Here is a 17,760-nt window from a genome sequence, read left to right on the forward strand (position 1 = left end):
TGCCCTGCCCGTCGGAGAGGCGCCGCGCTGCGACATGGCCGTGGCCGTCACCACCAAGACGGCGTGGAAGCTGCGTGAGTGTCGCCGGGCTGCCCTCCCGTGGGAGGGCAGAGGATTTTCCCCAGCTGGAAGAGGCGGTTTGTGATAGGAACCAGCTAATCCCTGCCTCGGGTGTGGGTGCCCCGGCCCTCTTTCCAAGTTGCTGACTGGAGGTTTTAACGCCTAGAAATCCTTTTGGAAAACATAGCAGCACAGTGGAATGGCATAGGGCCTTGTCATTGCTATTTTCGAAGGGTCACGGCCTGTATTTTTTCTGATTAGTTGCTATAGTGCTATCCTAAATTTCTAGCTAACCCCACATGGCTCTCATGTAGTACAAGAATAACCAAGGGAGCGATGGAAACCCCCTTTGGAGTCCAGGCTGCAGCAGGGAGTTCCCTCGGTGTCAGGGTAGCCTGTTCGGGGCTGTTCACGTTGCTGCTCAGTTGTTACAGAAGGTGCACTGAGCTCTTTGCTGCAGGAGGGGTGAGGTGATCTTTGCACGGCCTGTATGTCTCATTCTCTTGAAATTGCTTTGTAAGAGACAGCAAGAATCTGCTGCTCTTACATCCATTGTTTTTCCTCAGAAGGAGCAGTAAACAGTTGCTGATTATCCATTTCTAGCTGCTTTGCTGGTCACTGATGAGTAATTTCATAGGGGCTGTTGAGGAATGCTTAGAAGCAATGGGAAGTGATCAGTTGTTCAGAAGTGCGAGCTTTAGACTGGTGAGTTGAGGTCTAGAAATTGGCTAGCAGAAATAGGGTATCCTTGACTGGTAACACGCTAAGGGAGCTGAGATAATCGACTTAGTAATTTCATATCTTTTTGAGCAGGAAGCTAGTTTGCTATGTTATCTTCCCATCTCTGAAACTCCCGTTGTAGGAAAAGCTGGAAGTTGATCAATCTCCATTCTCTTTAAATGGTCAGAAGTTCTTGATCTTCATTTTCGCTAGGCCCTGCCCCATCTTAGCATCCTCTTTAGAGCAAGAGGCGTTCTGAATGTTAGAAATGTTTCAGCGATGCTAATTAGGAGCTTAATATTACTGAGCTGGTGGGTGATATCTGGTGATGAATACTCCATAAAAAAAAGAGTTTGTGGGTTTAAGGAAATTGGCACTTCACCAAGGGAGAGGATGATGCTATCTGGCCAAGGCTGGCATCAGGTTATAACCTGGCTTTTAGGAACAGAGAGTTGAATGCTTCAGCAATGACTTTTAAACTTACAATATATTATTACGAATGAAATCAAGAGGAGGGAAAAAGTGGACCTGCTGACGCACTCGTTTCAGCAGCAATGTTCAGCATCTATCCTTTCAATTTTAACTAGTGAGTTGGTCTATTAATACTAATTGTACTGTTTGTTACCCTCAAGTCTGTGTATACATACTTTGCTTTAGCATTGTCATGTGGAAGATTGGTCTTTCAACACAATACAAGCATATTTTCAGATTTGCCCGCCCTTCTCATGTAATTTACGGTCCAGTTACCTTTGTAATTTGAAAGGTGTTTCTCCAGCTAAAGTGAAAGTTGCGCAGTTTTGCTTTCAAAAAAGCACTCTGAGAGCTTGAGATCAAAGTAACTATTATTGCAGCCGTCTAATATCCTTTTGGATTAGTGTTGCGTGTAAAATGATCAAATTGCTCCTCCCACCAAAACAATCTGAACGAAAGCTGAATTGGTTGCTACCTAGCCTTTTTACAAACAAGTTTCATAACTATTAGGCATGCAAATCCTGTGAACTTTCAAAGAAGAGGACTGTAAGAGGAGGAAATTGGTAAATACATCTGCCAAAAACCCCTGCCAAAAATTTGAAGGAATTTAAAAATCCACTGTGAAAATTAGATGTCTAAGCAAAGATGCTCGTTTGGCTTCTTTTTTGCCCCAAACTTGTTTCTTTATGATGAGGCTTCCTTGGAGTTTTGTCATTGCGAGGCTCTCTCAGTGTCAGGGCTTCCCCTCAGCCCCCAGTTTTTTAACAGTCTTTTAGTATCAATCACATTTGTTCTTTTGTGCACTTTTGGATATATATTCATCCTTCCTTTGTCACAGTTTCACACTTTGCATTGCGAAGTTTCACCTGTGTATCATAGTGGGAACGTAGCAAAGCCTCTGCCAACGCTCAGAGAAGGGAGCTCCACCTATCCCCGCTGCTGAGTCTGACTTTTTTTCTGTGGAAGGTAACAAACTGTACTGCTGCTAATCTGCCAGTTCCTCTCAGGTTGGACAGTCTGCTGCTGCTTTCTAGAACAGGGTTACAGGGCCTTTCGCTAGCTGCATATTATTGCATCTTCTCAGACAGCTTGGCTTACTGAGACCATCCGGGTACCGAAGGTAAAGCAGCTTCTGTGAGCAGGTTGCCACAGTTGTGCAAATCTTTAAAAGCTGCAGAGCTGCTGCTAGTGAGAGAAGATGCTTTTTGTAAGCCACATGAACGCTGGAGTTGTGAAGTTTGGTCAGCAAATGTCTTAAGTACAGCAGGCAGAGCCAAGAAGGACTGTTTCAAGGAAGATAATAGTGTGACTTCTTATCTGAACTGTGGGCTGCTGCAGCTTGCCCAGTGGAAACTGGAAGGTTTTTCTGGAGGAAGAATATTTTTTTAGTCCTTTGGGAGGGATGGAAAATTGTTATACTAGTCTGCCATAACTGTTTGCTTTGTTTTGTGCAGAAGAGATCACGGCTCACAGCAGCAATGTATCCTCACTAGTCCTGGGGAAAAGTTCAGGCCGGCTGCTGGCTACTGGAGGAGATGACTGTCGGGTCAACATATGGTCAGTTAACAAGCCCAACTGCATCATGGTAAGAACAGGCCTGTTTTCAACTTTTGGGGGATGGGAATATTAATTCTGAGGTATGGAGGGTGGGGAATGAGGGGAAAGATTGTTGGGTTTTGAATAGAGTTTACCAACATAAAGCTGGGTGACCGAATTCTAGCTAAAGATAGGGACAGAATTCGGTAACTGTTGAGACTGCTCCAGAGAGAATCTGGGATGGCTGGCTGCTTCAGCTGCACCAGTGCTTGCTCAGATAATGAATATTGTGCCTTCCGTTACCAGGCTACAGATAATTAAATGCAGAGTTTTGTACGAGATCAGCTAGTTTTAGAGTGCAAACTACAGGAGCCAGTTCTATACCCTGGAGTTTGCCCTCGTACCAGGAAAAGTCCCCAGCAGGATGCGTTCCCACCTGTCCCACAGTCACTAACTGTCAGCACAGAGTTTGTCAAAATAGTTTGCTAACTTGCCTGTAGGCTGGGGAAGAGTAATGTTGGGCGCAGCGTGTTAGAAAGAGTAGGGTTACCCCAGCAGTGGTCACTAAAGCGCACCATAAATATATTTAACAGATGTCTGTCCTGCATCGCTTTTGCTTTGAGTGGGTGTTGTGGAAAACCATCTTTAGCAAGTGTCCCTTGTCATTTCTTTAATTAACAACACAATAATGTTGTGTTATGCAAGCATTTCTCTAGCCAGCGTGAACCTTGTGAGGAAGAAATCAGGGAAGTAGGGTCAAAAAGTCTAAAAGGAGAAAGTGTCTGCTTCATTTTTCCATTCATGTGCTGAGGTCAAGTATAAAGAGGTTGAAATGGGTGCAAAAGGAGTTGCTCACCTCTGGCAGTGCTGTGCTTCTTGCATAGTGTAGTTAAGCTGTCTTTCCAGGCTCTTGGTGGTGGCATGACAGTAGTTCGAAACCAGAGTATTGCCTTCCATGAGAAGAAAGGTTGAAGGACTAAATATCTCCATACCCTTTCTGTGGGAGCAGAGAGCTGTAGCTCTCCTGCACTTCCTGGGAACCACAGACATTAGAAGCTGGTGTTTCTGAGAGGCAGGGACTGACTGAAGCTGCTGAGGACTTGTGCCATTCTTGTATATCAAAAGAATCTTGATTTTTGGGGTTGTGCTGTATATTTTGTCCTCTGAAATTAATCTTTAGTGTTTATATTGTTAGGATTCCAGACGTTTATGTGTTGGGGAAGAGGAAGAAGAGGAACTTTTCAAGTAGCATTGCGACTTTGTTCAAGTTTGAGCTCTGTGTCTCACTAAGCAGTGACATTGCAGCTGTAGAGCATGTAGAGGGTTTTAGTTGCATGTGAAATCCGAAGAAAGCCCCATCAGAACAGGCACCTTTCAACTTGCGTTCCCAGCCTCTGTACAAGTGTGGGAGGCACAGAGCTAGCTTAGCTACTTAAAAAGACCTGTTTCAGGATGGAATAAAGCATAGAATATTGCTTAATTGACACGCAAAAAGTCTGCAGTAGTGGTATTGGCTTTCTAGAGCTAGTTTTAAATATTCTTGTGTCTTAATAAATACTGGCCTTTTCAAAATACTTATGTAATTTGTAAGCTTTTAGATGCTCAAGGATGAAAGGAACTGCATACATGTGAATTACTACCTTATGCCTCAAGTTAATACTTCAGTAATAGCACCACATTATCACTGTGACACCCATTGCTGGCAGCAACATATGGCTCCTTGCTTATGTGAAGGTTTCAAAGTAGCCCTGCTTTTGCTCTTGCTTTGATTTTGTAACCGGTTCATGACACTTGCGTGACCCATTTAGAGCAAACACGGCACCATTGCGCTTGCACAGCATAATTTTTATAATGTAAGCATGTGTCAACCTTGTCTGGGCACCTGCACCTAATGTTTAACTACTCATGTCTGTTGATGCATCCTTTAAAAATTAGTCAGTGTGCCCCAGAAAGTGGGATAACGTGGAAGATACGTGCACAGTGCTATATGCAGTGATGGCCTTTAGGGTGCTCTACCATACTGGTAGCTGATAAGGAAAAAGGATCAGTGGCACAACCAGGTGGCCCCAACTCATGGCTAAATACTTTAGCTACCAGTTGAGTATGAACCATGCCACTGTGGACAGGGCTGTGTCAGTAGCTGTTGATTGTGACTCGTGGTTTTCTTTGCAGAGCTTGACAGGCCATACAACACCCATTGAGAGCCTACAGATCAATACGAATGAGGAACTCATTGTTGCAGGGTCCCAGTCAGGGTCCATTCGCGTATGGGACCTGGAAGCTGCCAAAAGTATGTTTCCATGAGTTTTCACTTCTGTTCATGCATGTTTTTTGGAATATCCTTATGCTTAATATCTATGCTGTCCCAGAAGGTTCCCAACTTAAGAAGGAACAGGAGCCTGGCATTGCTTTCATCTTAATTTCCATCCCTCTTAGAGGGCTTTTATGCACTTCCTACTGAGACTGTAGAGCTGTGTATGCACCCTTGAGCAGAAATTTGTACGTGTATTGTGGAGACTGATTTGAGGAACTAGTTTCTAGGTTTTGACCCAAGTGTGTTGAAATCTATACTCCAGATCAGGTTCCATGCATGTATAGAGTAACTAGGCATATAGAATTTGTATTCAGAGTCACAGCTTAAAATTGTCAACCTTAATAAAAGGATCTAAAATCAGATTGGAAGTATATTACGTTCTGCACAAGTCCATGAATCCCCTGCTTGCTGACCTGTTGTTCTCGTTCTTAGGTTCTAACTTTTCTTTTTTCCTCAAGTGATTTTTCTTCTTTTCTGCTCTTGCATGGCCATATAAATAGACAAAGGCCGAATTTTTAATAAATCATAAAAGCTGTGAACTCATTGAGCTCTGATCCTTTAAAGGCCAACTGTTGAGTCATGCTTTATTTATTGCATTTTTCTAAAATCTTAGAACAAGTTTGCAAAGGTATCATGAATCACTTGAGTGCATTCCAGCAGGAAAAAAAAAAACATAAAATGACTGAATATTTCTTACAGCTTGCTACTTGTTCATAGAAAGAATGTGTAATGAAAATAGACTGACACTGGCTGAGCTAAGAAGGCAAACAGCAGGTGTCATGAATAAGAAAAAGCACTTTTGTCATTCAGACAGTTAGAATCAGTTCAGTTATAAAATAGTTTGGCTCTACCAGTAACTGATCTGGCTGAATTTATTGGGAGACCTATGAGCCAGTGTCTGCGCAAATGACCACTCCAGGTCTGGCTCAAGAGCTAATTTCTGTCAGGGGAATCATCACACTGTTCCAGGTGTCGGATGATGGACAGAGATCGCCCTTGTTATTATCTGAGCAATTTTTCTTCCTCGAAGTTGAGTTCTGCATTCGTCTCTGCTTTCAGAGATATGGCATACCAGTTCTACTGGTCCTTTCTGGTTTCCAGAATTACAAGGGGTGTTACTTGGTTGATGACTTGCTGAAACACTGTGATCATTTCTTTGTCTCATGCTTCCTAAACGTCCTTTTCTGGTCTTTGGGATGCTTCTTGCAAGGGGCAATAGAAGGAGTCCAGAGCGAATGTTGGAACCTAAGAGGTAGAAGTCAGGCTTGTGCCTGGACGGGGCTGCAGAGTCCCCAGAAGGGGTCTGTCTAATAGCTGCAAGGTGAACGATGCAGGCAATCAAATGTCGCTTCCACTTCCAGGCTAAAACTGTTCCTCCCTCCCCTCCCATTTTGCTCTCTTTGTAACAAGTGGAATATATACAGTACCCGACAGCTGCCTCCAAGTATGGCTTTTTAGTTTTGTTTTCAGAGTGGAGACCTTTGAAGTTTTATTCATAGTTTCCACACCTAAGGACAGGACTTTCATTAGGATCATTGAACATGGGCCCTCTATTGCTGTTTCTTTGCATTGCAAGGGTAAAGTCAGAAACATTTCCATAAAATAATGTATACAGATGAATAAACAATGTCTACCATGTCTAATGTATGTTGTATTAGCATGTGCTTAATGGTGAGGATAGTATGGCTAAACTTCTGCACGGTGTCTGGGGAAAATGAACTACTAAATATTTGCTCCCTATTTCTTCTCCCTGCTCTGCTGCTCCTTTTCCCAGTTCTTCGTACCTTGCTCGGTCACAAGGCGAATATCTGCAGCCTTGATTTCCATCCTTTTGGAAGCTTTGTGGCATCTGGCTCTTTGGACACAAACATTAAGGTAAAACCCAGCTTCCTGTAGAGATTGGCCTCTTTACTTGCAGTATCTTTGTTTTTAAGAGTGCCAGAATGTGTTTTGTGCCAAGCTGTTGGTAGATGCTGTACATCATCATTTCCATGTGTGTGGGCAGTGAAATTCGAGTGCTTGTGAAATTCGTGCATGTATTTTCACAGTGGTAGCTCATGAGTGTGACTCCTCTGTTGCGGAATGTGGCTCCGAGTAAGGTGTCAGCCAAGACCTGGTGTCAGCAAGCGCAGATGTCTTGATTGCTGTGGATTGCATTTGCTTCATCAGGCTGGTATTTGACTGTAGGAACTGAGCTTCTGCAGTAAGAAATACCTTACAGAAGTGATTTGCACTTGGAGAATTAGGTTAGGAAATACCCCTGAAGCAAACAGGGGTTCAACAGCCCCTTCAGTGTTTCATTCTGCAGTGTCTATCAGCTTGGTGACAGGGAGAGCTCTTGTTCTGACGGGACTCTCGGGCTCCCCACATACTGCTCTAAGCATATCTTTTGTTTGCTTTTCCTCCCTGTAGCTCTGGGATGTAAGAAGAAAAGGCTGTGTCTTCAGGTACAAGGTAAAATGCTTCATTAGTTTTCAGGCGAAGAGGGGAGAAAGATTTCTGTCAAGGACTTGTGAGCAAACCTTAAAGTGATTATGTACAATTAAATTCCTAGGTTTCCAGTATGAAAATAAGATCTGCATGATATGTGAAGTGGCCTGGCAAACTGCAGGCCTCTGTGAACTGTATGGGAATATGAAATGGATTTCATAGGAGTTAATGTACTATAGTCTGGTTGGCTTTAGTGGGGGGTGGAGACCATCCATGAGTGTTTCTTTATACTGTGACTGATATTACCATGCAAGTCCCCACTGCACTGAGATGGTTCTATTCTTGGGGCCTTTTTGTACCCAGAGAACTTGCTGTATATTAATTTCATTTACAAACCAACTTAATGGCACAGCACTTCCATCTGATCAGCCATAAATCTGTGTAATTTAGAATTGATTCTTATTAATTAAGCCAGATCTGTATTTACTATACTTAAACTGATGCCAGAAATGTCTAGATGAGAGGGATTACATGCATGTAGTGTGGATGGGTGTAGCTCTTGTGTAGTGTTTAGTGTTCTGTGAGCTGTGGACTCTGAAACAGTTACTTGATTTTACTATACTGTATAGGATTGAAAGACGAAAGCCAGAATTCCCTCTAAAGGAAGGGAAAAAAACAAAAAAAAAAGAAAATGCTATTTGTTTTTCTCATTTCAGGGTCACACAGAAGCAGTTCGATGTCTCCGCTTTAGTCCTGATGGGAAATGGTTAGCCTCTGCTGCTGATGATCACACTGTAAAGGTAATTTATTGTGACACTCTCCTTATGTGCTCGTGCCACATAGGAATGCTGGGACCGTCTTTTTACCAGGCATTACCAGCACTCGCCTATAAACAGCATTAGTTCATTAGGCAACTGGCTGAGCCCTGTGGCTTTGCAGGGACCAGTCTGTTTATGAGGATCATGTCCAGTGGCCCACAACATCCAGAAAAGAGCTGCATGCGTTGAAATGCACTTATCCAACAGACACATTGGCGTTATGTGCATGAAAGTTCAAGTTTTGATGGTGGTAGAGTTGTGATACCTGAACATTGGTCTCGGTTGTCTCAGTAAATGTTACAGAACGAGTTGTCCAGAGCATGTTGCTCACCACACCAATTTCTGTCTTTGCTCACTTAATTCAGTAGGAGTGTGTTAGCATATACATTGCACATGACTATCAGTCTGGAAATTGCTGTCAGGACTGAGCAGAGCAAGAGAAGGAATTCAGAGAAGTATCGACTGAAGCAGTGACTTCAGTTGTTTCAGATGTGGTATGGAGGAATGTGGGCGAAGGACTGATTTTTGTTTTCAGCTTCACATGGAATAAACTGATCAGTCATTTCACTCTGGATTTTTCAGTGGAGACTAGAGCACAGGAAGAATGAATTGCCAAGGGATTCAGAGCTTTTGGATTTTTGTTTGTTTGCTTTTGAGATATAATCTGTGGGGACAGGTGGAACTGCTGTATTTTATCCTAGTCTCTAAATATAATCCAGAAACTTCTAGGGGACAAATTAAATGGAAAATTTAAGAGAATGCCAAAAAAAAAAAAGAAGGAAAAAAAAAATGCAGCCTTAAATGACTGGGACGGTTCTCCTTCACTGATCACTGCTTTCTTTGACAAACTCGAGTCTCTTCTTGGAGGGAAAAAGGCGTTAGAAGGCTGCTGGTTACAAGGAAATCCAAAGTGTATTGGAATTCTCTAATGTTAGATCTTCTCAAGAGTCTGTCTGTTCTTTCCTTCTTCCAGCTGTGGGATCTGGCTGCTGGGAAGATAGTGTTTGAGTTTACAGGACATACTGGCCCAGTAAATGTTGTTGAATTCCATCCCAATGAATACCTTTTGGCTTCTGGCAGCTCTGACAGGTACATAAGGGGAGGGAGAAAGAAGGGTATTGTATATGTCGGTTCCCTTTCCCTATGCCATTCCTTCTAGGAACATGGAAAATAGGAATGTCACACAGGTCATTGCAAGAGCCTAACATCTAGCCAGCAGCATGTCACATCTGTGATGCGCAGAACATGCCTTCTCATCCAAAGTTGATGGCACCTTCTACCACACTAGAAAACAATGGGGTAGCCTCAAGCATCTCACTAATCCAGCTGACATCCTATCTAACAGCAAGCAGTCCTGCTCAGCTAGCAGGGTGTCCTCTTAGCTCCGGGTCAGCTCCAAATACCTATCTGTGTCTAAAGCCTCTAAGCATCTGTGGCTGGATTCATGGATCTTAGCTAGACTAGCCTTCTGTGTAGGTTCATCATATGTGCACAACAGCAAAAGTCATTAAAGGTATTAGCATATTCTTTCGATACTGGATCCTACAGCAGATTTCTAGAGGGATGAGCTATGTTTTTTGTTCTGTTTTGTGTACAGGACTGTTCGGTTCTGGGACTTGGAGAAGTTTCAGGTTGTGAGCTGTATTGAAGAGGAGGCTACTCCTGTCAGGTATATTAAATTCCTACTACAGTGTACTAGACAGAGACTGAAGTGGGGATGAAGGGAGGATTTCCTGAAAGAGACTTTACTGGGGAGAAGTCTGGGTTGCTGGAGGTATTTCACAGACCCACCAGGTTGCACAGGTGAACACCAGATCAGTAGGTTCATTGTTAGAAACAGGGCTGGGGGTGTTCAGTGAAGTCAGGGATACAGCCCTGGGGTCCTTGTGGGACTGAGCAAGGTTGGGAAGCTGTGCCTAATTCTCCACCTGCCTTCCTCCCAGGTGTGTGCTCTTCAACCCAGATGGCTGCTGCTTGTATAGTGGCTTCCAGGATTCGCTGCGTGTGTACGGCTGGGAGCCAGAGCGCTGTTTTGATGTGGTCTTGGTGAACTGGGGAAAAGTAGCCGACTTATCTATCTGCAACAACCAGCTGGTACGCCACTGCTCCTGAGGAGTGGGGGAGGCGGCTGCGAAACATGAGATAAAATCCTTCTGCCTCCTTGCAGACCTTCTGACCTTTAAGCTTATGTCCAACTAGAAGTGGCCAGGGCTTGCAGTGTGCCCCGTACTTAAACAGAGCTTGTGTGCTTTTGCTTTCAGCAGCCTCGTGCTCCACTTCGTCTCTCTTTGGCTTCTGGAGGAAAGAACTGAGGCTTGATTTGACCAGTATTTAGAAACTATACTTGGCAAAAGTTTTATCTTAGCCTTTCATAAAACATTGGCAGCTTCAAATTGAAAAAGCGAAAGCACTGAACTGAGAAATTCTTAAGCATGGTTGCTCAGAGTCACTCCGTCATCCCTGTTCTCAAAAAGGCTGGCGTGCACACTGCTCCCTGGTGAATTACCTTGATCTTTTGCCTCTGCAGATAGGAGTTTCCTTTGCACAAAGCACAGTCTCTTCCTTCGTTGTGGATCTCAGCAGAGTCACAAAGTCGGGTTCCATTCCTCATGGGCTGATCAGGGATGATGAGCCTCTTGTGCCGCCTACCCCCACGGGGTCCTCCCTTCGCCGCATCTATGACAGGCCCTCAACTAGCTGCAGCAAGCCACAAAGGTGAGGGAATCTGCTGGCTTCTTGAGTTTCAAGATTTTAAGGAAATGTACAAGGAGCTTAGTGCTCTCGCTCTCTCTGACAGAGTCCCTATGACTTGTCCTTGACAGCATCTCTTTTTCCACAGCAGAGTGAAGCACAACTCAGAGAGCGAGAGGCGCAGTCCCAGCAGTGAAGATGACCGGGATGAGAAGGAATCAAAGGCCGAGATCCAGAATCCAGAGGATTACAAAGAGATCTTCCAGCCCAAGAACTCTATCTGTCAGTACCAGGGTTTATTGTGCTTTTGAGTGTTGTTTGGATTAGAGCTGTAGGCGCTAAACTGGTTCAGTACAAGTGAGCTTTGGCTTACTATAATAGAGGCTTCACCTGTGACTGGGAGGGTTTAGAAAACTTGTATTTAATATTCTGTGCTTGGACTATGAACCACAGATCATGTTGGTGAGCTGCTGGAAGGTGGCACCTTTACTAAGGTGCAGTGATGTGTCTGGTCAAAGCCTGGCTCAGAATCCAGAGCTTCATTGTAAGCATGCTGCGTTTCTGTCCTGATTAGGTAGGGACTACTGTGTTACGGGATCTTTATTAACTTAGAATTTTGATATGTATACAATCAGCAGCCTCCATTAAAAAAGGAAAGGCAAATTTTTTTTTTTTAAAAGCAGAGATTGTTGTTTAGGAGGCATAGTGCAATGCCTGTATCTTATTTTTATGTAAATGAGAAAAATGAGATACTCTTTCTAAGGAATTAATGATCATTATTTTGATTTACTTACGTAAATCAATTTAGCAGGAGGTGAATTTTTTTCTAATACAATTTGTTGTGACAGTGCCTCTTCCTGTGCTTCACACCTCTACAGCAGCAAGAGCTACATGGGTCAGTTTTGTCCCTCCCATCCATGAAGGCTGAAAGCCTTTGCTAAACTCAACAATAGTGTCAAGGTCTGAAGGAGATAACTCTGTTTGCTGTATCACTGGTTGCCCTGATCTGTGGAGTTGTGGAGATCTCCCAGCTCCAAAGATGACCTATCACTAATCTGTAGCCTTGGATGCTCCTTTTTTGCTTTTTTTTTTTCTTTCTGTAGGTCGAACTCCTCCTCGGAACAACGAACCCTTTCCAGCCCCTCCTGAGGATGGTGAGTATAAAAATGACCCCTTGGTGGCAATGGGGTTAATGGCCCTCAAAAGAGGGAGAGCTGCATGTCTGCAGAAATGTACTACTTGTAGTCTAGCTGTACAGAACCTTTGCTCCAGCTTCTCTTGAAAGGAGTAATCAGTTTCTGCTTTCCCATTTCTTTCCACCTTGCTAGAACCTGTAACTGCAAAGGAAGCAGCAAAGTCCAGCCAAACTGCGGATGTCCAGACCCCGTTGCCAAAGCAAGAACTTGTACGTACTGTATGATCTGTTAATAGCTGTTCACGCTCCCACTGTGAAAGATATGTGAGCGCTGGAGACTTTACGGTTTCTAATCAAGCTGATTCCTTTACTGAAGAGCAGTAAAAGTGCAGTTCCAGTCTTTGCCCTGCCACGTGTCTTGCCTGAGCAGTAGAATCAAAGGCCAAACCTCCAACAGGCGATGGCTCTATTGCTTTTGTTCTCTTCTCACACTTGCAGTGGTGTTTCTCCTTGCATCTCAAAATTGGGGCACTCTGAAGAGAACCAAGTGCTAGATTTCTGCAAGTGCTTGAACTGAGGCTATTTTGTAGCCCAAAATTGCAAGTAGCCTATGGGCCAGGACACATTATACTGGCTGCTTTAGAATTCTCTCTTCGCCTTCAGGCTGGCCACAGCCCATTGCCCTGATTTTTAATGCTGATCACGACAGCACTTGGCACTTCTGCTGGGGCATCTCTATGTTCTTCACAAACCTTAATTGCATCTTGGCATGTACCTGAGAGATACTTTATTGCCTCTTAAACCACGCTAGCAGATTGGAGACTGCTTCTGCGTTAGGACCCTGCTGTGATAGGAAAGTGGATCAGGAAAAAAGAACATCAGACTAGGGCCAGATTGTTGCTGCTAGAGCTTTTATCCCAATTTTTCTTGCAGCCTGATCCAGTTCAGAGGCCACCGATTGCCTCCTCAACTCCTTTGACCAGAACAGAGCCGTCGGTGATTCCTGCAGCCAGGAATGAGCCCATTGGCCTGAAGGCCTCTGACTTTCTGCCAGTAAGTGTCTCTGGACAAAAGTTTCCAGCCAGTGTCTGTGTTGGGTGGCATCAGAAAGGGGCGTCACTCTGAGGTACAGAAGAGTGTCTTAGGTGCTTTCTGCAGCCTGCAGTCCTCAGTACTGAATGAGAACGTGTTACCGCCTGCTCTCCCTCTGCTCACTTGGTGCTTCCCCTGCCAGCTTACTCTCCTGCATCCCAGCTGCTTTGACTTGCAGTTCCTGTGGAATTAGCACCTCAAGGTTGCTGGACCCAGCCCCCATTGCGATTGACAGCAGGCTGATGCAAACACAGCAGCGTTGATCCATGCTCATGAAGAATGTGTTATCAAAGAGAGAGCAAGGGATGAGACTGAACAATTCCACTTACTAGACAGTGATTCATTTAGAAAATCGGTGTCTGCCATTACACACAGATAATTATTTCAAGAGTCTTTCCCTCTTGCTTCTTGGAGGCCTCTTAGCCTCGCTCAGGAGGGTATTCCCTGTCCCAAAAAGGGAGAAGGACCAGAGCATCCTCGTGATCCCAAACTCTAAATGTGAGCAGAGGAAGAGAGATTCCAGCATGGTGTAGGCAGGAATCAGATTGAGAGTCTAATAAATTGTGCAAGATTTATGCTTTGTTTAAAAAAAAAAAAAAAAAAAAAAAAAAAATTTGGTGATTTCAGATGAACATTTCAGATAAAAAACCAGGATCTGCATGAAAACATTCCTTCATCAAAACATACTAGTTTTGAAAGCTTACTTTTAATTCACTTTTTTCAATTCTGAGAGTTTTTCCAAAGCTTCAAACGTGTTTGTGATTGATGCAGCAGAAGAGGCAAAAGAGAAGTAGCTGAAACTGGAACAAATTGAGCATTTCCATTTCAAAATGTTTGTAAAATAATCTGCAAGAAAGTCAGTATTTCCTGTCCCTCTGTACGCCGAAATTAGCTCTCACCTAGGCCGGAGAAAGCTCCTACCCTTCCATGCCATCCTGCTCTGGTACTGCTTCTCCATTGGTGTCTGTACTTTCAGGCTGTGAAAAACCAAAGCCAGACTGAGCTCGTGGACGAGGAAGCCATGTCCCAGATCAGGAAAGGCCACGAGACTATGTGTGTGGTACTCACCAGCCGCCACAAGAATCTGGACACCGTGCGGGCTGTATGGAGCACCGGTGACATCAAGGCAAGGATGTGGAGATACCTGAGGTTCACGAGGGGAGCAACTGGGCAGCTCTTTTGGCTTGTCTGGGCCCATTCTGCCTCTTACACAAAATGCAGAGTCTCACTGCTTTTGTCCCCAGGGGTGCACCGCAGAACGCCGCTGTGTCCCACCTGCAGTTGAATGGTCACAAGGAAACATGGAGAAAACTTTCTCATGCGAGACTTATCTTCTCTTCCCTAGCCAACTCCACGTTTCCTCTACCTTATTTTTGAAAAGCGGCACTTGATATTAATTGCTTTAGTCTAGCCAGTTTGAGCTTTGCAATAGACAACTTCTTCCCCTTCTCTCTCAGAATTCTGTGGACTCTGCAGTGGCGATCAATGATCTGTCTGTTGTCGTGGACCTCTTGAATATTGTCAACCAAAAAGCGTGAGTCCTGGGTGGGGGCAGCCGCTGGGATACCCGAGAGCCATCTGTCTGGGCGTTGGGAGTGCTGCATTCTATTTGCCTCGTGTCCAGTGGGCCATGGCAGCGTGAAATGCACGTGCTTGTAGTCAGATCTTCAAGTCTGCAGTGCCAGTAACTGCTGGAGTTGTATGGGGCCTTTTCTGTAGGCAAATGATGTCTCGCAAGGAAAATCGAAGTCTTGGGGCTTCATAAAGTGATTCTGCGGAGTCAGTAAAACATGTCAGAACTGCCACTTCCTATCACAAGGGGGAGTCAGTGAACTTGCTCAGTAAACTTGAGTGCCGCTGCCTGGGCTTTTTTGCCAGAAAGCGTTATTTGTGTCAACTCAGCCTTGTAAAGCCTCAGTCTCCAGTCTCAGAATGTGTCCTTTTCTTTTCAGGTCTCTATGGAAGCTGGATTTGTGTACTATAGTCCTGCCGCAGATAGAGAAACTACTCCAAAGTAAATATGAAAGGTGAGGCCCCACGAACATGGTGTGCTTGGGGGACAAGGTGTGGATATTCGTAGGAGAGCTCCACTAGGTATTTTGCAGCTGAAAGAAAATTCTGAAAAATCACAGCAGATACGGTATAATGCTGATACGACGCCTGGAAAAGAGCAATGGAGTTGCCAAGTGTGTGTGTGGAAAGATATGGAAAGTATGCATGGGCAAGGAGAGCTGGGATATTGAGATTTGGCGTAGGTGTGTTGGACTGAAGGCAGCTCTGGCAGCCAGGAGGGGTCAAATTCACGTAGAACAAGTGGGCTCTGTGGACTAATGGGAAAGAAACTGTCGACTTGGGACGAGGGGAATAAAGTCCCGCAACAGCCTTGGGGTCACTTGGAAGATTAGGTGGCAAAAAAATGCAGCCTCTCTCTTAAGATGGAGTTCCTGCCCTTCCTTCCTACTGGAAGAGAGGCACCTGCCAAGTCCCCTCGGCAGGTCATCTCTGCTCTTGAGCAGAAAGGTCCCACTTAGCAGGGTGTATGCCAGGACCTTTTGAAAGGGCTCACTTTGTCAGTCTTGACTCAAACCAAGACCATGTTGGTACTCGGCTGTTGCTTTCCTTACCAGATTACAGCCCCGGGGGGGGTGGGATTTGAGTAGATTATCCCCAGTGAGTGGATGTGAGTGAGGGCTTTGTGCTGGGCGGAAAGGAATGAAGTTCAAGTGGGACCAGATCTGTTTGTCTTTCAGTTACGTGCAGACTGGCTGCACCTCCCTGAAACTCATTCTCCAGAGATTCCTGCCACTGATCACAGACATCCTTGCTGCACCACCTTCTGTTGGAGTGGACATCACCAGAGAGGAAAGGTGAGGCACTTACTCACCTCCACTTGCTCCCTTTTTGAACCAGCCTTTCTCCTGGCTGAGCTTTGCTCCTCGCCATCGAGGCTTTGATACTAGACTGGGCTTGCCTTTCCATTTGTCTGCAAACACCAAACCCTCCTGCTCTGAGAAAAAGACCAAGGACTGCCTTTCCCTCTGTCACTGTATATTGAGTCATATCTAAACAAAGTGTGAGTATGTCAGGAGTAAAACCACTCTGTGGCTTCACCCTCTACCTTGCAAGACACATGAGTTGTCAGCTGGGCTCTGGATGTCCAGTTCATTCACAGGATAGCTCTAGTCTGAGAATTGGCCCTCCAAAAACCAGCACCTCCTTCCTCCCTGGACTTTGCTGCCAAAGGGGAAAGGAGGAGTGAAAGAGCCCTTATGTGGATGCCATTCTCCTGTGTCATCAGGACGTGGGCTGAATACATGGTGTTTCTGCAGAGCCATACTCACATTTCAGCCTCTTCCGGGCCATTTGCAGGGCTTGTGTTCTCTCCTGCTTGAGTTGCATCTTTGGCACTACAGGAACAAGCACATCTCTTAAGCAGCTGAGGATTCATGCTGTGTCTGCGGTCTGTTTTTTGCAGGCTCCATAAATGCAAGCTGTGCTACAAGCAGCTGAAAAACATCAGCAACATCGTCAAGAACAAGTCTGGGCTCAGCGGCCGCCATGGTAGTGCCTTTCGGGAACTGCATCTCCTCATGGCTGTCCTGGAGTGACAGCCTCCACCTCCTCACGTGCAAACACAGGTGGCCAAGCTCCCCTCTGCTCTTGATCTGGCTGGATTTCACCTCTCTCCGTGTGTCCATCTTACCCCCCCAGCACGGTAGGGAAGTGGAATCTCTAGCTGGTCGCCTGCCCAGCCCCGTTGCCTTGCGGGCTGGATGGAGGACCCAAGTGGAGAGATGCCTGTGCTGTGTGAGAGGACCTGGCTGGCGCAGGGCCTCGCAAAGCCCCTGTAGGAAGCTTCATTTCAGCTCTTCATCTCAGCATCAAGCTCTCGGCTGCTCTGTCTCTGTGTGCTGGCCTTTCCCTGACGGGAGGGCTCCCAACCTGCTGCCACCCCTCCTTCACCCCTGTGTGCTGTCAGTTCTTGTCGCTTGGCTTCTATGGGCTGGGGCCGGCTGGCCCTGCTCTCTTTGTGCAGCGTCCGCCCCACAAAAGCCTGCTGTGGGGTGGAGTGCCCTTTCCCTGCAGAAGGGACTTCTTCAACTGCCATGTGGGACCGGCCCCTTTGGCTTGCTACGTCAAACATGAGCCAGGACTCCGTGCCACCCTGCCTGGTGTAGTATCAAGGACCCGTACGAGAGGAGGCTGTCTCTTGGCTTCTTAAAAAATCCCTGCTGGCACCCTGGGCCACAGAAGATTAATATCTTCAGACTGTTGCTGGGAACTGAGGTCTACCTGGATCTGTTAAAATGTGTGACTTAAACAGGACTTGTCATATGTGTTTGCCTTTGGGGGTAAGGATTTGGGAGGGTGGAGGAACAAAGGGACATGGACTAATGTCTTTCTACATCCACTGGACCACTTTTAGAGGGGTTGTTTTTTTCCCAATAAATGTCTGTCAGAACCTTTCTGTCCCTCTTTCTTCTTTCCTGTAG

General features: G+C 45.4%; 1 protein-coding gene across 3 annotated transcripts; it reads left to right on the top strand.

Moving 5' to 3' along the window:
* The first annotated feature begins 34 nt into the window (after positions 1-34).
* Positions 35-16,996, top strand: KATNB1 (katanin p80 (WD repeat containing) subunit B 1). Of its 3 annotated transcripts, none has more exons than XM_009587793.1 (19): positions 35-74; positions 2,706-2,836; positions 4,960-5,077; positions 6,876-6,976; positions 7,514-7,555; positions 8,248-8,331; positions 9,323-9,438; positions 9,947-10,018; positions 10,293-10,443; positions 10,877-11,064; positions 11,189-11,322; positions 12,144-12,194; positions 12,369-12,445; positions 13,109-13,228; positions 14,244-14,393; positions 14,725-14,801; positions 15,220-15,294; positions 16,018-16,134; positions 16,743-16,996. In XM_009587793.1, the coding sequence occupies exons 1-19, from the start codon at positions 35-37 to the stop codon at positions 16,873-16,875; spliced, it is 1,977 nt and encodes a 658-aa protein (XP_009586088.1). In that variant the 3' UTR covers positions 16,876-16,996. The 3 variants fall into 3 exon arrangements, with proteins under 3 accessions (XP_009586088.1, XP_009586090.1, XP_009586089.1); XM_009587795.1 differs by having other exon boundaries at positions 11,192-11,322; positions 12,369-12,449; positions 13,119-13,228; XM_009587794.1 differs by having other exon boundaries at positions 11,192-11,322.
* Positions 16,997-17,760: the final 764 nt, after the last annotated feature.

This window comes from Fulmarus glacialis, unplaced genomic scaffold (genome assembly GCF_000690835.1).
Source record: "Fulmarus glacialis isolate BGI_N327 unplaced genomic scaffold, ASM69083v1 scaffold5711, whole genome shotgun sequence".
In the NCBI taxonomy this organism is placed as follows: domain Eukaryota; kingdom Metazoa; phylum Chordata; class Aves; order Procellariiformes; family Procellariidae; genus Fulmarus; species Fulmarus glacialis.

What these genes read in the sequence shown, in the direction of transcription:
- KATNB1 (XM_009587793.1), top strand. Translation starts at nt 35, where the DNA reads ATGGCCGTGGCCGTCACCACCAAGACGGCGTGGAAGCTGC. An exon ending in CTTTGGACACAAACATTAAG is followed by an intron (nt 6,977 to 7,513) that starts GTAAAACCCAGC and finishes TCCTCCCTGTAG; the next exon opens with CTCTGGGATGTAAGAAGAAA. An exon ending in CCAGCCCAAGAACTCTATCT is followed by an intron (nt 11,323 to 12,143) that starts GTCAGTACCAGG and finishes TTCTTTCTGTAG; the next exon opens with GTCGAACTCCTCCTCGGAAC.